The sequence below is a fragment of the Coloeus monedula genome, assembly GCF_965178545.1.
Source record: "Coloeus monedula genome assembly, chromosome: Z".
NCBI lineage: Eukaryota > Metazoa > Chordata > Aves > Passeriformes > Corvidae > Coloeus > Coloeus monedula.
In genome coordinates, this window is record NC_138822.1 from 77,015,030 (window position 1) to 77,037,334 (window position 22,305).

The 22,305-nt window shown below is 43.7% G+C and overlaps 1 protein-coding gene across 2 annotated transcripts in view; it reads right to left on the minus strand.

Annotated features, from left to right (window-relative positions):
* Window positions 1–2,915: 2,915 nt before the first annotated feature.
* UBAP1 (ubiquitin associated protein 1) overlaps window positions 2,916–22,305 on the minus strand; it is a 33,839-nt gene continuing 14,449 nt past the window's right edge. Inside the window, exons 2-8 of one of the 2 annotated variants that reach the window (XM_082301189.1) lie at window positions 19,221–19,261; window positions 14,785–14,909; window positions 11,971–12,894; window positions 8,546–8,581; window positions 7,905–8,102; window positions 6,483–6,584; window positions 2,916–5,050 (exon numbers count right to left, since the gene is read on the minus strand). In XM_082301189.1, coding sequence (XP_082157315.1) covers window positions 4,910–5,050; window positions 6,483–6,584; window positions 7,905–8,102; window positions 8,546–8,581; window positions 11,971–12,894; window positions 14,785–14,909; window positions 19,221–19,254 — 1,560 coding nt within the window. In that variant the 5' untranslated portion in view covers window positions 19,255–19,261 and the 3' untranslated portion in view covers window positions 2,916–4,909. Of the gene's footprint in view, window positions 5,051–6,482; window positions 6,585–7,904; window positions 8,103–8,545; window positions 8,585–11,970; window positions 12,895–14,784; window positions 14,910–19,220; window positions 19,262–22,305 lie in introns of both variants that reach the window. The other variant, XM_082301188.1, reaches the window with a different exon arrangement.

A 22,305-nucleotide genomic window follows, 5' to 3' on the forward strand; every position in this document is an offset into this window, starting at 1 on the left:
TGAGCAGCAGGACAGTAATCACAGTGACACTCTGGGATGCATATTTGGTGCAAATACTCCCAGGAATGTCACCCAGAATAGGCCTGGGGAACAGAAGCAAATCCCACATCACTGCCCTGAGTGTTGGGCTGTTTTTAGCTCTGTTTAGTTTCCGTCTTGCAACCAAGACTGGATTTCTCTGTGGAGTTCCTCTGGGGTCTAAGGTTATGGCTCTCAAAACAGTTCCTGTGTCCTGATTACAGGCAGCAGCATGTCACACCCGAACCTGGGTCTCACAGCCACTGTTCAGAAGCCTCCCTCACTCACCCAGAGAAATGAGGCATCCAGGAGCAGACTTGATATTTCTGTATGGCACAGAGCAGTGGTGTCCGACAGCCACTGGAGAGCTGTAAAGCAGTGGGGGGTATCAGCAGTCTGCTAAAACCACGGAGGGAAGAGCAAGTGTTTAAAGCCAGCAACCCCCTCCACTTGCTGGGGCCAGGGAGAGCTTTCCCATGACTAAGGTGAGGGGAATACAAGGCAGCTGGGTAGTCCTTGTCCCTTCTGATAGCATAAATTGGATGTGGGACTTAGTTTCCCCAGCATGTTCTCAGCAAGCATGCAGCAAACACTGCTGTCAGGGAGCAGCTGAGGAGTTTTGCAAGTCTGTTTGGAACCAAGGAAAAGGTCAGACTGTAGGATGTGTGCACAGGTCACAGGAAAATGTGATGCCCAGTCAAAAACAGTGTGAGGGAGGAAAATTTTCCCTCCACATACTCTGACATTTGGGAGATGAGTATTGGTTGATTGCACTTTCAGGTTTTTAAAAAGCAGCTCAGCAAAGTATGTTCACAGGCATTTCGAGTGTCTTACACAAGCTGAACATTCCTAAGCAACACACAAGAATCAGTTGCACAACCCAGGACAGTGCTATGTCCTAACATCAGTATCTGCAGGGGCAGTTGTGACAAGACAGATGAGTGACCAAAAATTTCTGTGAGCAGAGGAGATGTGAGTTAAGTCAGCTGCCAGATTTGACCCACCTGTGAATCCCATCTGATCTATTGTGAAAAAAGCAAGTCTGTCTGGTAGATCTGAGCCCCAGCACCAATTCCCAGAGCAGGAACTGTTTGCTCCCTTGAGGAACAGCCAGGGACAGAGAGAAACAACAAATAATCAAAACAACAACACGCAGTTTTCCGAGGTCTGATACAATCTTTTTTTTTAAACAGGTTACCCAGCCAATCCACATGACTATACCATCTTAAATGTAACATTTTATTATGTCTGTTCTCCAAATTTTATTTTCTCCACTGAAGGTGAGACTTGACTAAAATAAAAAAAATAAGGCACCTGGCTGTGAAAACCAGCCCATCCTTGGCAATAACATGGACATGCTTGAAGTGCTGCACTCCATGAAGATACCAACAATGGGTTCCTCACATGCAACAGAAACGATCAAGCTGTTGTCAGAAATTTTTCTCTCCCCTTTGAGGGTTATTACCTAGTTGCTGATTTAATTCCTCTGTGAAAATGTGCTAAATGAACATTTTAAGTGTCATCCCCTTCCTACTGTTTGGTAGGAACAACTGCTACAAAGGCTTTCATTTCAACTTGAGGAATATGTGTGAAAGTGTCATAAAAGCAATCAAAGAGATTTAGAGAGCTTGGCCATGTACAATCAAATAAACACAGAACTAAAATGGATTCACATTTGTATTTGGATGCAACAATGACTATTAATACTTAATAGTAGAGGCTTGATACTTTATTTCAATAGTTAACACAATTAAAAATAAAATCTATTTACTACAGGACTCTGGTAAAAATCATTTTAGGTGACCATGATCAAAATGCCCATTTGATTGACTGCAAAAGATTAAGTGGGGCTTGAAATCAGTACGAGCTCCCCTTCTCACAGGGCCTGTTGGAGTGTTTCAGAAGCCTGGAGCCAGGGCCAGAACGACGCTCCCTGGCCTGGAGAGCAGCCACAGAAAGCTCTTGACACGGGCTCTGTGCTCCAGCAGATCTGGGACAGGAGCCACGAGACCGGGCAAGAAAAGCCCTGGGGCACGGGGGCAGCTGCCGCTCCCAGTGGCCGACTGCAGGATCGAGAGCCCTCGGCTGCCGTGGGGGTGAGGGATGGCTCTGCAGCACCAGAGCCATTTCCAGGTTGCTGCTATCCAGAACCAGGAGGAGATAGGCAGCTCAGAGATGCTTTGGCTGAATGCACAACCGCCAGTTTAGGCTCTGCCTCGACACTTCTCGCCAGCATTGCCACCCAGGCACACAGACCTCAGACAGAAGCTCTGACAAAGGTACAGCAGGGACATAAATCAATGGGACCTGAGAGCCTAAGGAAAAGTTCCAAGGTCACAAGTGTGACCAGTGGTGCAGCCAGTCCTGTCACCAGCCAGCAGCAGAGCAGAGCCCAGCCTTGCACAAGGCTCAAGCCAGCAGCAGGACCGCCTCACCCCCCCAATGAACTGTGCCTGGACAGAACAGTACCAGATTAACAAAGGCTGCACAGCACCCTGAACACTGAACTCTCTTCACATTGTGTCTCTTGTTACACACTAATTCCACAATGCCTCGCCTCTGAGCCACCCCCTTAGTCCCCTCACTCTGTGGTCTTCTCTGACATGCCATCCCAGGAATACACTTCATCCCTTCAGCCACCCAGGGATTTAACTCCAGAAATGTCACTGCCACACCAAGAGCAGTGGCACCAGGGGAGACCCGGGTGAACATGGTGGGCATGGCTCCCTGGTATAAGACCATGCAACTTCCAGGTGCCACTTCCCATCTTTACCTCCCTGCTCTCACCCTCACAAGAGTTCCAAAAGCAGAGTGGTTATTCTATGGGGTTAAGAGCCAGACCTTGCAGGGGAACTGTGAAAAAACAACGCGCACTAATACAATCAGAGAATATTTTATTCAGAGGTTCAGTCTAAATAGTTGTTTCTTTGCTGGCAAAGACTTCTTGCCCCTTCAGGACTGTCTGGTACCAGACAGGGACTCACTGGGGTAGCAATTCTGAGAAAACCAGAACAAAAAACACAACTGAATGTTCACAGCAGTGATGGTAAAGCAGTTTCAATTTTGTTTTCAAGGTTTTCCAATTAATCAGGAACCCCATTTCCTCACTTCATGTCACATTTCTCACTGGGGAAGGAAGAAAAGCTGGGCAGCACCTGCACTCACAGGCAGCAACTGCTGCCCCATCAGCTGCTGAATGTCCTTCTTAAACAAGCTTTAATTCAGCTCCACCAGTAGAAACTGGTGAAGTTCGACACCATGGAGTAGGTGCAAGGCAACCTGCCCTGCTCCTCCTCATCATCTCCACCTCTCCTAGATACTTGCCAGCAGATTCCTCCCCTGCATCATTTTAAGTAAAGACACGTAATTAACAGAGTTAGGTACCCCAAAAAGAATTCCAGGAGTGCACACTGGGCCCAAATTACATGTTTTGGTCATAGAAAGTTAACAACACAGTAGAGACATATGCCATCTCCTTCAGAGTCCTGATGAGCTGAAACCTCCTACTGAAAAACCTACTCTGATGCAATTAGCTGAGCTCTTTTCCCCTCCAGAAGTTCAACACTGCAGCTCCGGGCTCTAATGTGAGTTCAGATCCCGAGGCTGGGATTCTGCCACAGAACAAAAGTAAGCTGCAGACAAGCACAGCACCTTCCACTACTGCAGCTGCAGCCCAGAGACCTCTGGTTGTTCTGCCCAACAGTGTTCACATGTGCCCACAGGAGCTGGCAGCACCTGGGCAGGCAGGATCCAGCCAGTTCCTTGTCTGCTGAAGCCAAAGAGCATGAGAGATGGGAACCATGACACTGGGAGTTATATCTGAGGGTTTTATTAGTTGTTCTTCTGCAGAATCAAAATATTTAGCAAATGAGAGATTCCTCCAGACTGTTGATATTTCATGTATTTAGAACTTGATCAATGTATAATGTAACACTTTGAACTATCAAAAACAACTCCAAACCTGATTTGTAGTACTAGATATTATTATGTAATTCTATAGCAGTGTGAAAAATGGAACTAATGCAGTGAGTATATTTGTTTTAAAGAAAGTGCTTGAAAGAAACCTCCTGCATCACACTGTGTACTATTTAGAACAAAAAGATAACTGACATTCTAGCAGGGCATTGTCTTAAATATCCTACAAGCCTGGGGGATTAAGAATACTAAGCCCCAGCTCTCTGCCTTCAGGTTCAAGAACGAACACAAGTTGTAGATCCAGGTTGAGTTCACAGCTTACCTGCTTCAAGCGAGCTTACACACCACTCAGTATTGGACACTCGTGTCTGGCAGAAGTGTTGGATGCATGGGTAAAAAACAAAAACCAAGAGGACAAAACAAGATTCTCTCTTTATGCATAGTGACAGTTTCTGAACCAGTGTTTTACTAAGTTACAGACTAACTTTCAACCAAAAAATAAAACTCCATTGCACTAAAGGTCAAATTTAACCAGGTAATCTGGACTGTGACACAGTCAAGTAATTCAGTACAAGCAGACAAGACACCATGAAAGCAGCTTCAAAGAACCAAAGCATCCTCGTTTCAGAACCAACTTAATATTCTTCTGTCCAACTCCAGTGCAACAATGAGGGGGGAACCATTCCATCTCTACCTATGTACAATTCCAGTAGAGGCTGGGCAGTCTCAACTCTCCATGGCCAAGCTGGAAAAAGGAAACTTAGGAAAGGACACTTTAAAATTTAATTTAAGAATGAAAGTTGACCCTCAGTGGAAAGAGAAATGCTGGAGTGATGCACATGGGTGGGCTTGCTCAGTCTCTCTCCCTTGTATGCAAAAAGCTGGACTCCTTCCCGCTGAGAGCAAGTCACACTGGATGTGAAGGTGGCGGGGCTGGTCCTGCTCCATTGCACGCCAAGAATCCAGGAATGTATCTTCAGCTGGCTCCTGCACGGGCCATTAGATCTTCCAAAGCGTTGTGTTGGTCATTGTTATGTAATAATAAGACCTCCTTAATGTCTTTTAGTTCAAAGCCCATTTCTTTAAATTGACTCATTAGTTGGAGAAGTTCTGTGATCTGAAAGACAGACAGCCTGTTATTTGCAAGAGAAAAGTGGATGGACCAGTGCTTGGTGAAGGTTTAGCACAGAGCCTGTCTTCAGCACCTGAACATGCCATGGTTGTGGATTTCTCCTCCCCAAGCAAAGCCCGTTCCAGCTCTGTTGGGAGAAAGTCTGCTTGCACCAGAGCCACCAGAACTCTGGGCACAGCAGCCCACAGGGCCTCACCTTCAGTCCCCTCTGTTTGCCATCCTTCATTTCAAAAACATTTCAACCAGGGCATCAAAGCCCAGTCTGTGGGCGTATCTCTCACACAGAAGGATATTTATCAGCCTGGCCCAATGTGGCTCTCAAAAATGCTGATTAATGGCACCCAGCTGCCCCATCCAGCAGCTCCTGCTGCACCTGATTTTTTTTAAAGTTTTTTAAAGTTATTTGGACTTTGGGAACAGCGCAGTAGCCCTTGCTATCAACCGGCCTCAGATCTAGGGCAAACTTGGGGGGATTAGCACAAACCCCACTGTGTGCATACAGTATTTCCAACATCAACTGTGAATCCTCCCTGAGCTTTGAAAAAATAAAGTGGCAAGAAGTGAGTCAGCTGATCACTTTTATGAACCCTCTGCCATTTACAGTGTGTCTGCTCCACTCCAGGGGAAAGAAAAATCCCAAACAAGTAAGCAGGTTGAAAATGGGCAATCAGGAGATTAGCCATTTCCAATTTTGGGGCTGAGCCAGTTGCAAATGTGTTTCTCAAACTCAGTTACTTTCCATCCTCACACTGCTACTGCTCTGTTTACAAGATTATCACTTGTCCAAGAAAAGCAGGAAGGCATATCTATGTTTGAGGGGGTTGGGTTGCACCTCTAAAGACTTCATGCAATAACCTGGCACACAACAGGCTGGCAGACTTAATAAGATCCTCCTGTCCTCTGCCCTGGGTACCTGCTCCTGCTGTACCTTTGGTGCTGGTAAAGCAGCCAGGCAATGAACCAGACCCCAAAACATGCATTTTCTAGCTTCTTCCAGAGCAAGTCTTAACCCAATTTGCTGAGAAGCCAGGCAGATGCACTTGTACAAGGAAGAAAATTCATGGCCAGGGAAGCCTGGCAAGGTCTGAAAGACAATTTGCTGCTGCTGAAGTTAACTGTATATGTACCAAGCACCTCGCCTGCAAGCAAACTCTTGGCATTCAAAGTATTATGATTGCAATAAGCAGGGTCTTGCCCCCATAAAAATGGATGCAAATGAGACTAATAGAGCAACACAGATGAATTCTAATGCATTAACAATTTTTAGCTTTATCAAAGCAAGGATGTCCTTTGGTAGTCGGTTTTGGAAACAAGGCAGCATTACCATGACAGCCAGAATTACATCAGCCAGAGGAACTGCTGCTGGAATTCCCTGTCATGGCACATTTTTCTATTCCTGTACACATTGCACCCTCACCTTCTCCTCTGAACACTGGTGCATTTCCAAAGCTGCTTCAACAAGAAGTGGATCAAAGCCCTTCTCACAAAGCTGTCCATGTGCAAACAGGTAATCCAAAACCTGTGGGGAATGAAGAAAACAAACTGTGTTTGCACAAAGGCACTTGCAGCAGGCAGCTGAACGTCACCTTTGTACATGCAGAGGGGCTGAGCATGACTCTATCCAGGGCTTCACCAGGGGCAGAGATGCAGTCCTTCCTAGCAGAGTTGAGACACTCCTTATACAAGAGCTTGTGCAGAGAAAGCAGACAAACCCTCCTGTCCTACTGTGCTCTCTGACCATCCCCTTCATTCTAGTCCAAGCATGCTCAGAAGTGTATCTTCAGCCTCTGATGGCAGAGTGGGAGTTTCACTGTGGTTTTTATAACTACAAGCTTTAAAAATGAAACTGTAGGTCCAGCAGCCAGGACATGTCTGCTTTTAGCTTCCTCTCAGACAGCTGCAAGAGCTGATGCAATCTGAGAGCAGTCAGCCTTTGAAGATCAACTCAGCATACTGGCAAGTGAGCTGCAAATCCCAGCTCATGCACACAGAAACTGCTGCCAAATTTCTTATCCTCAGCTTTGAGTGGAAGGGTCAGGTAGGCAATGCTACGCATGGGAAAGAACAGCCAGCAAGTAGAGCAGGATTTAAAACTGCCCTCCCAAGGGACCTTTTTTTCCATTTGATATCACAGTTCACTCCAGTGCACAGCTTAAGCTGCTCTCCATGTGTAGGGAGAAGGCCAGCAGATCAGTCCCATGAGCAGGACATGCTCTGTGCAGCACACAGCCTGCTGAAGGCCAGCACAGCAGGTTGGGCCATGCTCCCCCACTCTGATGTGTTTGTTTGAAGCAGATCCAAGAGCCAGAGCCATGCGCTGCCCAGCAGTGCTCTGTGCCCAGTGACCTGGTCTGAGTGTTGGATGCAACACTCGAGCGGGAAGCAGCAGCATCAGAATGCACACAAGTCAGTCAGTGGGGCCTTGCAGGAGCCTTTCAGAGCTGTCTTAGGCCTGCAGGGGCCAGTCTCTCTACAAGGAGAGATGTCAGCAGTGTGCTCAGAAAAAGGGAAGTTGGCTGGATTTCTGTCACATGGCTCTAAGCATGGCACAGAGCCATGCTAAGCTTCCTTTGGATGTGTTTGTGGCTCCTGGGAAGGCCCAGAACCTCTCCCAGTTTCACACAGAGCAAAGGGCCCATCCTAAACTCAGCACGGCTCCAACCCAGCACCCATAGGTGTGGCTGACTCCAGCAGCTCTCACCAGAAATAAGCCCAAGATGTAGGCTGCAACCCCCTATTAGAGTAACTGTATTCCCCTACCCATTTTGCAAACCCAAGACTGCTTCCCAGCAGAACCAGCATCCAATCAAGCGTTTCTTTGCACTGCATGAGCTCTTACCTGGTCTATGTTCTGTCCCTTCTTCTTCATGGCTTTCAGGACGCTCTCGGGCGAGTAGCCCATGTTGACCACGGTCTCCACACAGTGCCTCTCACTGGGGGAGAGGCTCTGCTGCAGCTCAGCCGTGAGACCACCTGGCCGCTTCGTGCAGCTGGTGCTATTGGGCACTTTAGATACTGCAAAGTTTTGGTGGGTTACCTAATGGGGAGAACCCAGAGGCTGAGGTGATGGTCATGTCCTGCATCCCCACATCCTGTTTCTGCCTAGTGCCAGAACCAGGATACCCCATGTAATTAATCCAAAAGGCTTTCTAGAGTGTCCTTGGGAAGTAACATACTGTGAGGATGAAACCAAGTAGCCCAATTCCCACCATACTCTTTTAATCCTCAAAGCAACAATCAACCCAGCTTCTCCACAATGAACCCCTCTCCTACTGGTGTGACCAAGCCTTTGAACACTGAAGCCCTGCAACAGTGAAGGATGGAATACAGCAAACCCCGCACCTCAGAGGAAGCACAGAGATTGCTTCCTTCACCTCAGGTTTACTCATCACCTGTGGTTTTCTGTACTCAAAGGAACACCACTTCTCAAGATTACCATAAACATGATCCAGTGCAAGCAAGGTGTATTTGCAAACTTACCACAGGGATTTCTGTTTCCTGGTAGTCTGGGTGTACCTGCTGGACAACACACAAAGTAAGTATAAACATCATGCACCAGTGAGCAGAATTTGCCACAGCTGGGGAAGGAGGATTTTACAGAAGATTCTAGCACAGGATGGGAGGCTCTAGGTCTGATCTTCTACATATGAGATGCTGACATTACCCATTGTGTGCAGCTACAGAATCATCATCATCAGGATCATTTCTCCTCTCAGCACTCTACAAATGGATTATACTCCAAGAAGGATCTGTGTAACCCCACAATAATTTTAAGATTGTTTATTCTGTCACTGTAACAGCTGCATGTTCACACAGCCCCAGTTCAGCTCCTGACCATATCTACACTGCCTGAAGAACAGTGATAATTTTGAAGTCATTGCCTAAAGACTTCTCTTGACTTTTTGACTATGTGAAGGGGTAAGAGAAAAATACACCTCTTTTTTATTCCCAAAGCACTGAATTCCATACACCCCACAGGAACACGCCACACTGCCTCAAAAGAGCATGTGAGTTTTCTACCCAGCTCTTGCCCCACTCCCAGCACACCAGCAAGGCTGGGTCATGTCCCCTGCTGTGCACCTGCTCTGCTTCCGCAGAACCACCCCACCACTTTGTACAACCTTGCCCAAGTTAACAGCAGTGCAAAGTCAGGCCTTGGCCCCACCAAAGCTATATATTTCAGTTCAATACATTTAGAACTCCTGCATTTTAGATGGAATTAGAACTCCTGCATTTTAGATGGAATTAGAACACAGTGCAAGAAATCACTGTGGACCAAGAACCACAGTTTTTAGTATTTCTTAATACTTATGCCAGCACAGATTGCTTGAGAGGTTGTCCATATCCTTCAGAAAGGCCTTTTTAGTGCCCAAACTGAAAAACAAATAACCCTCTATAGAAAATCAATTCTGAAAAGATCTATTAGGATTTTGACAAATTCCATTTGTTTGCAAAAAGATCCCAAACCACCACCAAGGAGGTTTTGTTCTGCATTCCTGGCCATCTCCAGGATAAGAGTTTCTTTTCTACAAAACATCATATTCATTTTGATGCACTGGTGTACCAAACAACCTCTTCTCATGGTGTGTTCTTCACACACATCCTCTCTCCAGGCACTTTTTCAAGGGCAAAAAGCACTGGAATATAGGATACACTGAAACAAGGGCCTGGAGTAGCCCTGAAATCAGCTGGTTATCAGACTGCAGGATGATGCTTTGCTATTGATACTGCAGCCAGGAAAACCAAACTCTTTCTGACACCAGAGATTCAAGAGTCTGGGAAAACCAACTCCTCCTACTCAATCTACTTGAGTTTAATTTCAACCTGCTGTCTTCATTAGTCATTTCTGCATCTGCCAAAGCTGTGAAAAATCAAACTACTGAGTTCCAAGAAAAAATAAAAGTGAGGAGAGGGGACCACCACAGCCTCAGAGAAACCACAGATTTATTTCCATCCACAGATTCCTAGATCCAATTCACTGGTAAAGCAAAAACTCCCATGGTAACTGCAAATTCAAAGTTAAAATTTATATCTTGTGAGGGGAAAAAAAAAATCATATCACTGTGGAATACACTGGGACATGAGCCTTCTGCTCCCAGCCATAGAGATGACTGTGATTTCTTTCTACTGTTTTCATACTCTGAGGATTTTTGTTACTTTTACTTAAATTATTTTGTTGCATTTACTTAAAATTTCTTGCATCTCGGCCATCATTTTCCAGTGGAATTATATTGTGGAAACATAAAACAAGTATAATCTGAAGTCTTGGAATTTAAACAGAAAGAACTAAGTTCTGTCAGCTTAGTTATTTCTTGGTTCACTACTTCCAAAGCATAAATAGTTTCAAATTAATGAATTCATTTTATTACTTCTCCTAGTAAGTCCACTTTTTTTCCTCACTTTGCTTCTTCCATTACAGCATTGTCAAGAACACACCTTCCCTCTTGCTCTTTAAAGAATTTTAATTCAGCAGAGAGATTTGAATAGTTTGAGTGTAAATTTAGGCACCTTAATGCCAATCTATCTAGTTGTAAGTGATCTTTCATCCCCAGAGAAGAAACATGTTCTATAACTGAGGTCATACAGCTCCCTCTCACACCTGTGACCTGCAGCAGTGAGCAGGTGCTCAGCAAACTGCTGCTCCTGCCAAAGTTAACAGCACCAAATTTGTTCCAGCCATCAGTGAACAGCTGTTCTGTTGTGCTCTGTCGGATACACTATTTCCCAGAATATTGTACTTCGCAGTTATGAGTGCATTTGCCTAACCCTGAAAAGAAGCGGCAGAACAGAAGGGGAGAAGCAGCGTCACTTGTTTCAGAGGACATGGTGTCAAAGAAAAACCTACAGTATGCCACTAAAACCACAGAATCACTGAAACACTGCTTATATAGGACAGAAGAAACCCCCCAGATCATTTTAGAACTAGACAGAGTATTTGACTACACAGCTTTCACTAGGCTTCATGACTACTGGTATCCAGATCTGAGGTTCTTCATTAAAAAAGCCCACAAGCTTAATCTAATCTCTGCTCTTATTCACAAAGAGACAAAAACAACAGCCAGTGTGAAGTTACTGTCCTCAAAGTAATTTTAGAACTTGCAACAAGATTGAGGAAATGAAGAGTCAATCTCCCATCTCAGAGGTGTATGGTGACCAACTGTAACATTAAAAATACAAGATGATCTTCAGGGTTGGTTTTGGTCTCCACCAAGCAGTGACTCCACCCTCCTTCACAAGAAAGAGGGTGAACACGAGATTTCAAATCACTAGAATTTCTTTTCCTTTTAAAGATTAGATTTTTAAAGGATCTCAGGAAGAAAACTGAAACAAACAAACAAAAAAATAGGCTTACTTCACTGCAGGTCAACCGCAAGCACTTTTTTCTTCCCTGAGTGGCAGAACACATCTGTGTGTTTTAACCTGTTATTACTTCTATTCCTTGAGAAGCCTGCATTTTCCAGTATTTCCAGCAAACAAACAAGCAAACCAAGGAAGAAAACTAGAAGAGATTTGATTCAAAGCCTAACATCACTTCAGAATCTGATATACCTCATCTCGGTAGGAAAAAATGCAGGACTGTACACAGAAGATGCCTTACATGCTTAGCTCAAAGGTGTGCAACTATCAACAACATATGAGAGCTGAAAAGCTGAAAGAACAATCACTGGAATAGGTCTAAAAATATCAAATTTGGGGAAAAATGCAGAGTAATAATGTGAGGTTCAGAACTACCAGCACAGAGAGCTGTTGGATTGATCAATTGGCCACGTAAATTAAGAGGATCTACATTTTGCTCCTAGTAAATGAAATGATAACCAAAGCAACAAGGCAATTTAGAGGCAAGAGTTGCCTCTGCACCTCCACCTCTCCCCAGCAACCCCAGTTCTACACCACTCCATGTTTACCGTAGTCGGTGTGCTTTGAGATGATTCTTCTTCTGTACAAACAGTCGAAACAGCCAGGGAAGACAGCCTGGATGAAGAGGATAACATCTCCCTACTACTGTCCTCATTTAGAGCGGAAAGACCAAGCATATGGTGTCCATTCAGTTCACTGGCTTTGCTCTGAGCACAGGTCTGCAAAGAGCTGAGCAAAGTGCCATTGCGGAGACAGGTAGTGCTGTGGAAAGTGCTCGTGAGCTTTGATGATTTCTGATCACCCTCATCGGAGTCAAGCTTAGGGAATGACAGGGATTTGATATTGCTCACTGAAGTGATGGGGGAAAGGGACACTTTGGAAGACAAGGACATCTTTTCACAGTTTCCCAGCTGTGGTAAAGTGATAAAGCCATTGGGTTTGTGAAGGGGTTTGAAGTCCAACGTGGCCCTTTCTATGGATGCCAGAACTTCCTCATCTTGCAAAACAGACTCAGACCCTCCTTTAGGCAAAGTATTATCTAACAGCTGGGCAACAATTGGCCCAGTAGTACCAACATGAATTTCAAGGATATTTTTTAATTCCTCCTTATCATCGATAGTTTTTAATTCCAGTTTGTCAAATGGGTCTTCTTCACATTCAAAATCAGCTGGGTTGAAATCTGCCTTTGGACGAGGTGGACTGAGGACCTTTTGCTTCACAGAGCTGCTGTTGGCTGGGGTAGGAGTCAGAATATTATTGTGCTGCAGGCTAGCGAGGATGGGATTAATAGGAGGAGGCATAGCTTCAGGGCAAGGTCCCTCTGAGAACCCCATCTTGGTGCTGTCCTCTGGAGCAGCTTTTGAGTTTGTCAGAGCTTCTTCTGCCTTGCGTTCAGCTTCTCTCTGAGCAGCCTGAATTTTTTTGATGTCTTCAGCCCACTCGATTGTTTTCTTTTCCAGTGAGAAGTCATACTGGATGGGGGTAGAGGGGAAAGGAGAGAAGGGAAAGTAAAAAAAAAAAAAAACCAAACACCAAAACAAAACATAAGTTATAAGGATCATAGCTGCTACTTCTAGCAGCAACATAAATTAACACAAAGAGAAGAAGAGCTATGTGAATTACCAGGGATAGGCAACATTTTTTCACAACCTGCAGAGTGATGAAGCTGGCAGAAACCAGAACTACTTAATTTTGCCACTAACAGCAAAATCTGGCTGCAACCTGGATTAGAATACTGTATTTTGCCTCCTTCCTACATTTAGTTTTGTTTTAGAACTACTCATCATCCCAAGATTAGTTTCACAGCCCTCCCACCTTCTTCCCCCAGGAGAAGAGACATAGCAAGGGGAAGTCTAATGAGTTATTAGATGAACAATCACACCCTGATCTGGCACCACTGAACTACCCCCAGTCCACAAGTTCTACATATCATTCAGCAGAGTATTTTTGCATCCAAAGGCCAATATAGTATTACTCAATTTCCCCTAGAAGATTCCTAAGGGACTTGATATTTGAGTGTTACACCCATTGGTTTAGGAGGTATTTGCATTCTCACTCCAGTGCAGTGTCTCACCAGCCAAAGGGGATATAGTGGCTACACCAACGACAACACCTACAGGCAGCAGCAGATTTTGTTGTAGTTACTGATGTGACAGGATCTCAAAGGCTTTTCCCATTTAACATCAGGTCCTTTAAGGCCAGATCAGCACAGGGAGGCATCTACTCATTACCAGTGTACTGACCACAGAGCGGCTTAGTTGTAAAGAGCAAAATTCTGAGGAGCCTAAATCTATCTTTAAACATCTACCTATATTTTATACTAAAAAAATGGGTGGGAAGCCATATTTCCTTCACTTCTTTTTTTTAATGGTACTTGCTACAGCTGTAAAAGAGTCAAATTGCACTGTGAGATGCACAGTCCACACTGTGCAGAGTGTTGCAGTCTGAACAGGCACACTACACTGGCTGAGCCCCAGCTTGGCAGTAAAATGGAGACACAGCACAATTAAGTGAGCAACAGGACATCAGAAGCTCCTTTGGCTCTCCCACACCAGCTTAACTGAGTGGAAATATGGGTACTAGGACAATCAGGGAATTGTTTAATGGTTATGAGGGAAAAGCCATGATGTAGGATAACAAGGTAATATACAGGGCAGGGAGAAAACAGAAACAACAAGAAAAAAGCAGAATCACCTACAGCAATCTGTCACGCACAAAGTAAAAACAATCATCAATTGGGACTGCTCAAGGAAAATCATGGATCCAAATGAGAAAACATAATTCAATTAGACTTCCTGTATCACAACCTGCATTTGGAGATTAGATTTCCAACAGTTATGCTAAAGCAATTGATTTTATGCTACTAACAGTTTATTTTACAGAAGCATGCTCCTCAAGACAGGGAAGCCATCCGTGTATCAAGCTGTAAACTGTTTGCCCCACAGCTTGAAAAGAATTCTTACTCAGAACTACACAGACAAACACAGAAGAGCTACACAAAAAACAAGAACTGAAAATTATGCCATTGCCCAGGTGTATCAGTTCTTAGCATATTTGCTCTTAAAAATTATATTCAAATTTCATCACAGTAATATTTAAAACTACTACACAAAATCACTGCTTCTTTGAAGCAGATAGACTAAAACAAATGCTTAAAAATAAAAGCCTAATGGCTTTTTAAGGCAATAAAAATTAGAAGCTTTTGGCATGACCTATGATATTTTATTTTTCTATACAGCCTAACAGATCTTCTAGAAATACAAGACTGTCATGTGTGCAAACTGTGACAATTTGGAATGTACAGCACCATATGTTGGGGCCAGGAGTGAGGGGAGAGAGCAGAAAGGCAAAATATAATTTACCTGGGCTTCTCTGACAAGCTGAGAAGAATCAGGCAGGCAGAAACCAATGGGTAATCCAACCTTTGCTGGGGTTTTGAACTTGTCTCCTATCTTAAATGGGACATCATCAAGGTAACTGAAAGGCCCTGAAAACAGAAGCAGAAATTGTATTAAGAAAGAAAACTCCACAACTCACAAGTTTCATGCTTGCAATTCAGACTCACATTGCTGTATTTGGGAGCTATTTTATCTCTGCTGCAGCATCTACACCAGATAACACAAAAGGAGTTTGAAGCTGTTTGGACCTCAGTGTCTCAGTTTAGATTAGGGAATTTGCTCAGAGTTTGTTTAATTCCTAAATTCTAGCCTGTAAGTGTTAAAAAAAAAAAAAAAAAAAGCAAAGTCCCTCAAAACCTCAACTTACCAGATTTTGACATCAATGCAGCCAGTATCTTAGTTCATTTGTGACAACACTATTCCTACACAACTGCATGCTGAAGCTCTTCTGAACACTGCATTCTATCTCTATAAAAAGATCCATCATTTTTTGTCATATTCCAAACAGGTTTTAAGATTACCCAGCTTTGGGACAACTGAGACAAACTACAACCCAGGTTTTGATATGCAAGTAGTAAGTAACATTTGTACAAAAGTGGTCACAAAAGCAAAGTGATGAACCAAAGCCATTCCACTTTAAATGAAACACACTGAAATACCAAGACTATTTAGCACAAAACCCCTAATTTTTGAAACAAGGCAATCTAACTTTACCAGGCCCTACATATGTCCTTTGTATCTAGGATGACATTTTTCCTGCAAATTCACATGGAAAAAACACTTAGAGCTCAACCACCTCCAAGCAGCCAGACTGTTGGTGTGTTTTCCTTGAGCTGCAGTGAAGAAGTATGAGAAAACCCAAAACACAAACTAAACAGCTTTTCCATTAACTAAAAGTGGCCTCTTGGATCACTGGTCTAAGATTTTGGAATCACAGGCAAGGTTTCTGGCATGTGTAACAAACTGAGGAGTGCCTCTAGGCCTCACTTGTTACTTCTCCCTGAGTGACACAGATACAGAAATACATTAGTGGCAATATCTAAGATGGTGTTCAGTGACCAAGCCCTTGCTCAGTGAACTGTGACTTGTTGTTTTCATCTGACCCATTTTTATACTCTGATGGCTGTTTAAGTACTGTTTGTGTTCCCTCACTGTTGATTCATCTGCAAGCCACAGACTCCAAGAGGCTGAGTAGCTCTCAAAAACAGGAACATCCTGTCAGTTTGCAGTTACAGGCTGATGTGCTGTCATTACTTGAGCTCTCATACTCTCATACATGCACACACTGCTTGGCCACAGAGTCCTGCGAGGATACTTTGAAACCATCAGGATGAACAACCTACATCCCACCTGCACCTCCCAGATGAAAAAAAAAATGCTCCAGGTAGAATACAATAGCATTTTCAGTGATCCTTACTGGGAATCACGCATTCAAGCATTGCACAGCCCAGCATGCAGACAGCACCTCACTGACCAACACTACCACTATTTGCAATACAGCATCCAAACTGTACCTGACCTGACAATTTGAGAGCCAGATATGCCAAAGCATTTGCTCATACAGAAGTAACAGCTGTGGCAGCCTCTGCACCCAGAGCGGCAAATCATGGCCAGGTCAGAGACAACCAGATCTGCTGATTGCTGCTACCACATCCTGCTAAGTCCCACTGGCACAAGTCCTGCTCCAAGCCAGATGATCCAAGCACAGCAACATTACCTCTCCACATGGATCTCCAAGCCCAAATTGCTCAGCATGCCAATACTTGTCTTATTAGACCTATTGACAATATGTAGTGGACACTTTCCCTTGAACACCTACACCTGAAATAGATACCAGCCACAGAGGCTACAAGCACAAACTTTGGTGTTTACATACCAACACTCTTGTTTTACACAGCAAATAAAAAAAACTAAACACATCTAGACTACCTATATTGACAGCTGCCAGCTTAACCCCAGAAGCTTGACTAAGGAATAAAAACTTCCTAGTTTCTCCCCAGTAAACTTATTTTTAAATAACAATTCCTTCTTTAACCTCATTGTGAATATAACTATGAGAAAAAGCCCGTAAGCGCATATTAAAAATACATCAAATGGTTTAGGGCATTTGATGGCAAAAAGTCTGATGCAAAAACACTTAGCATTCAGTTTGTTTCAGCCCAATCAGAAAAGTACTAGCTTGGTGAAGCTGAAGTATTATCCAGAGAGCCAAGAAACCTTTTCTTTTTGTCAACAGATCACACTGAACATACTGAGGAGTAAAGGGTGCAAATTGTTTTAAACAGCACATTCTAAAGCAGTAAGAAAAACCTGCATAAATAAGATATTATGAAAGACATTAAAACAGTCACATATTCAACTGAAGCAATTTAAGTTTTTACCAAACTGTTATTTAGTAAGGCTGTTAGCCACTTCATCCTTGTATCAGATAAAAGCATACTGAGTAATTTCTGAGAATAGGCCTGGTCTCTGACACTGTGCTCTGTACTACATTCCTGGCACAACATACTACACGAGTAAGATTTCTCTCCAGTGTAACTCATAGAAGTGTCCTTCAGTTTGGCAGCAAAATGGAAGCACTTCAGAAAAAAAAAAACCCCAAAACAGTTATGAGTTATGAATGGGGAACAGTTTTGAAACCATGTGGAACTCAGTTGCTGGAATTCTCAGAAATCAAGAGTTAAAAACTTTGAAATTGTATAGTGACGGCAATAATACAATGGAAATATTGAAGCACAACACTTGGCATAACCCACACAGGAAAAGGGGTTCCTTTCTCTTCACTCCTACCTTGTGTTCCCATCTTCATCTCCATTTGACCACAGTCCTGAGCAACCTGCTCTAGAGGCTACCCTGCCTGAGCAGGGGGCTTGGACATGACAATCTGCAGATGTCCTTGCCAGTCTCAGCCATTCTGTGATTCAGTGACAGCCCTCTGACCTCTAATAAGCAGCTCAACAACAATCACAAGAGATACATCAACTATATTGACCAAGTTCATCAGCCTGCCAGAGACACAGAGCTGAAGGCAGCCATTGGGACGGATGCTCTAAACCAAAACTCACTTAGTGAGATTACTCTTAACAACCCTGGAGAAGACTGAAACAACTGCCCTGCTGATCTCTTAAGACATAATTAAGACAACAGAATTGTTCCACTACTCCTAAGAAACAGTACTCTGACGGTGTGATTAGGAACAGAGGTACACAAAGGAGCAGACAAGTTAACCAAGCAGCTCACAGCACCGTTTGTTTGGATCTTGTTATGTTGAAGCCAGGACCATGTTCCACCACACCATATTGTTCTGGGAAATATTTAAGACATGCTGAATTCTAGCTCTGAGCAGTGCCTTTGCTAGTCTGGTTAGGCAAGGAGAGAAATAAAAACAGACATGAAAGACAAGCATATTGGAGTGTTCATAGAGACCATTTACAGACACAGGAGGAACTGCTAAAGAGCTGGCAGCTATCAAATGAAGAAAACAGTTGTCTCGCAGCAGGGTCACTGGACCACAGCAAAGGAGGAGACCATCTAGAAATGAAGTTTTGGTAGGCTATTTTTATTAATCTTTAGCCATGTATTTAAGTGAGACATTTCTTACTTTGTACTTCAACTTTACACTTGCAAGACTGAATAAAAAGCTCCAGAAAAAACGGAATTCCTCAGGACCCTTTTATTGGAAAAAATATCCAGAAAGATCAAGGCTGAATTTCTAAAAGCAGAAGTTTTGATAGCCTGAAAAGTCATGATTACTGATTTGAGGAAGCCACATTGCATACAACGAACTGAATATTCCACATAATATGAATTACACTCAAATTACACCCCATTTTCAAAAAAATAAGGACATTACAGGCAAATAACTTTTATGATACCAATCACCTGCATGACTTTATGTATCTCACATGTAGATGACAGAAAAATAGAACCTCTTCTTCACTTGCCTTCTGAACCAGATTTAGTCCAATTTAGGAGACAAATTCATGGCTGAGCAAAAATGAAGCAAAATTGAATGTTATACTGAAAGTTGCACTTTCGATTCAACCTCTCATGTGACTTCTACAGGAAGATGCTACAGATCTAGTGTCCATTTCAGCAAACACCAGAGCAGTTCAACTTTGATTTTGAAGGGGAATTTGTTGGGGAAGAGGAATGTGTTATTCTGCCATGAAGGAAGAGGGAACAGCCAGAGACTGATTTTCAGTTTAATCAGAGTACAGGCAAACACAGCATCAGCAAGCAACTATGCAAGAAGGAAGCCAAGGCACTTCATTCCTAACAAAAAACTACTCAGAGGCTAAACAGATTCGTCTCTATGGACTGTCTAGGCTAAGATATTAGTCAGCAGCAATAGTAGGATTCATCCTGTTGAAAAGACAAGGATAACAAATTTCACTTACCATGAGAGTCGGATCCCAACTTCTTAGAAGCCATTTAGAACCTGAAAAACATTTTAGAACAGCTTGAACAACTTGGTATATGTAGCACAGAGTAAGTCTGTGCAGTTCCAGAGTCTTATCTCTAGGTTATCGAACACAATGCAGACACCTGACATGCCTGTTCCCAAGACAGATAAGCAAACGTATTTTTTAGCCTTGAAACCAATTGCACAGACAAATAACTTAGCCCAGGGTCTGCCAATTGAAATAGCACAATAAACGGGGGGGGGGGGGGGGGGGGGTGGGGGAAGCCCCAACCGAAAAACCAAAACAGCGAACAGCCAAGACACAACCAGGGTAATCAGGAAGACAAAAGAGTTACAGATCACAGCACTCAGAGGCCCCATGCCCCATGTCCCAGCCCCATGAAGCACACCCTGCCTCCCCTGGCATTAAGAATAGCTCTTCCTACTGGAAATACCACACTGATCCTCTTCAGTTTAATCCCTGCTGCTCTAAAAAGGAATACTACCATAGTGAGTACACAGCCAGTTAGCCAGCATGGCACTTGTCTAGACACCTGGGCAAGGCATAAAACAGGTACACAATAAATGGTACCATTAGGAAGATATTTTGAATATACACAAGAAACCAATGATAACAGGCCTCATCTACTGCCCACAACATTTAGAATTTGGATGCAAATCCTACATGGCCAAGATGTTAAACACAGAAGTGCCTAGCCAGTTTTTAACTAGGCCTGCCTCACAAAAAGAGTTGTTCAAGATAGAATTAGCTGTCATCTAAAACCCTGCTCCAGGATGCTTATGGTATATTCAATAACATGGGTTTTTTGCAAGACTAGAAGTACATCACAAGGTCTATCTCAAGACACCACAGCATAATTCCTTGAGTAACTGAATTTATTTTTAAGTGCTTCTTGTGACATTATGCATGACAAAAACTCAGAGCTGCCCTTTGTCTCTGAAGTCCTCCAGCTCACAGACTGAAATGCCCAACAGCTGTTCTTCAAAACCACGGAGGCCTCTGGTACATCCCCACAGGCAGCAGAGTACAACAACACAGGGCAGATCTAACATTCACACCCATCATTCCCCAGTCAAAGATGCTTGGGGCTCATTGTTTCCATTGCAGATTCCAACTGCAAATGTTGCATATTGAAGGACGGTGAGGATTACACAGACAGCTTAGCTATTTCCTCCTTGCTGCTGCTGACAGGACTGGGGACAAGAAGAGCCAGTTTCAAGTACTCTAGGAAAGTCCTTTTTGCAGTGCAAAGACCCCTTTCAACATTATGTTGAAATCAACAGGTGAACCAGCCCTGGCTAATGGGAATCCAACACAAAGCTAAAGCCAAAGCCGTATGAATATCACCTGGGTGCAACAAGACTTTGTGAAACATGGTGAGCAGATGCTGGGCCATGGGGAAGTGAGTCATGCTGGGCAAGTCCAGGTGCACACTGCACATAAAAGCAGTGTGTCATCCTGCTTGGTGTTTGTTAGGTTCTCTTCATAACTCACCAACCTCTCTCAGCAGTGCTGAAACTACTCCACTAAGCCAGAAAACTGGTTCTGGCACCTGGTTCTCAGAAGCAAACAAACCATTAAGGCTTCAACGACAGAAAGAAAAGGAGCTGAAACAATGCCAAGCCTGCCATCCGAGGAAGGATGTCAAGGGCAAAGCCACCAGACCACCCAGTAGAGCTGCATGTCAACCACTGGAGCTGAATAAGCCTTACTGGTCCCAGTGCCCAGACTATAGACAACAGCACATGAAACAGCTGCACTTTCAGACCCAGGTCTCACTGCCAGACACGCTGCTGTGTTGCTAGTTCCTCTATGTGAGAGTAGCAATTAAGACATCAACCGGATTTGTTGTTATTGAAAAAGACAGGTGACATGTAAAATCATACAGCCTTCACATCCTCACCTGTCCTCTCTTTGTCACAGAAGGCTGTGTGGCACTGTGTGCAAGCACTGCCCACTATCCACTGAACTTGGGACAAAGTCTCTACACACTTCTTTTAATTTCTCCCAGTTCTTTTATCTAGTTACTACCTCAGACTGAAAAGCAAGTAGTACCTTTTTATAGGATTTACAAAACTTCTGATTAGAGGAAGTAACCTCCTCACTCTGCCAACTTAACTTGATAAGGGGGTTTTCTCAAGGCAGCACAAGTTACTAGAGGTTACTTCTCCAGAGATGTGAGTGGCAATGCATAAATCCCAACAAGCCAAAACTGCACATCCAGCTTCCAAAGAGTTTTGCAGTAGCCTATCACTCTGTAGCTGCATAAAGTCTCAGTGTCAAAATACCCCACATAAGCAATATGTATCTTGCTTTTGATGCCAATCCTGTAGTAAAATCCTCATGCTGACGTGGTGTCTGCATTAACTCCAAGGTGCAGTGGAAAAATAATTCCTCTGCCACATACAACACCTTACTTAACTACAGAACTAGCTAAGGCACATCAGCAGCAAGCTAGTCATCAAATGGATCATTTCCAGAGCCAGTCACTTGAGATTTGGGGTAGCATTTGAGTTTATATCACACAGGCTCTTGCTGATGCACTCTGGGTGTGCACTTACTAAGACACCATTACTTCAGAAGGCACTTGCCAGCAAACAAAACTGTTAAGCACCATACACAGTTAACACGAGAACAGGCTGCCAGGCACATTTCATCACCCCTTTCCCAATGAAGGTTTAATCAAAATAGAGTCTTGTGCCTAATCAGATTTGACAGGCTGTTCAGGGACCACTGTCAGAAGCATGTTGCTGTTGATCTGTCGTCCTGGCTGGGAAAACAGTATTTGAATCCAGTTAGGTGGTTAGTCATGTTGTTACTACGATTCTGGGCATTGCGTAACATTAATTACACTGTGCACTAAAGGTCTGGTTACTTTTGTTACCACTCATTTTGAAAATTAATTTGAACTTTGGACTGCTTCCAAAGCTTTATTCCAAACTAGATGATGGACAAGCACAGCCCTACCACTGTCCCCTTTGATCTCCAGACTCCAGAAAAAGATGCTGAAGGGCATTGGTGGTAACAGCACATGGTGGCATGGATTTTGGCCTGACAC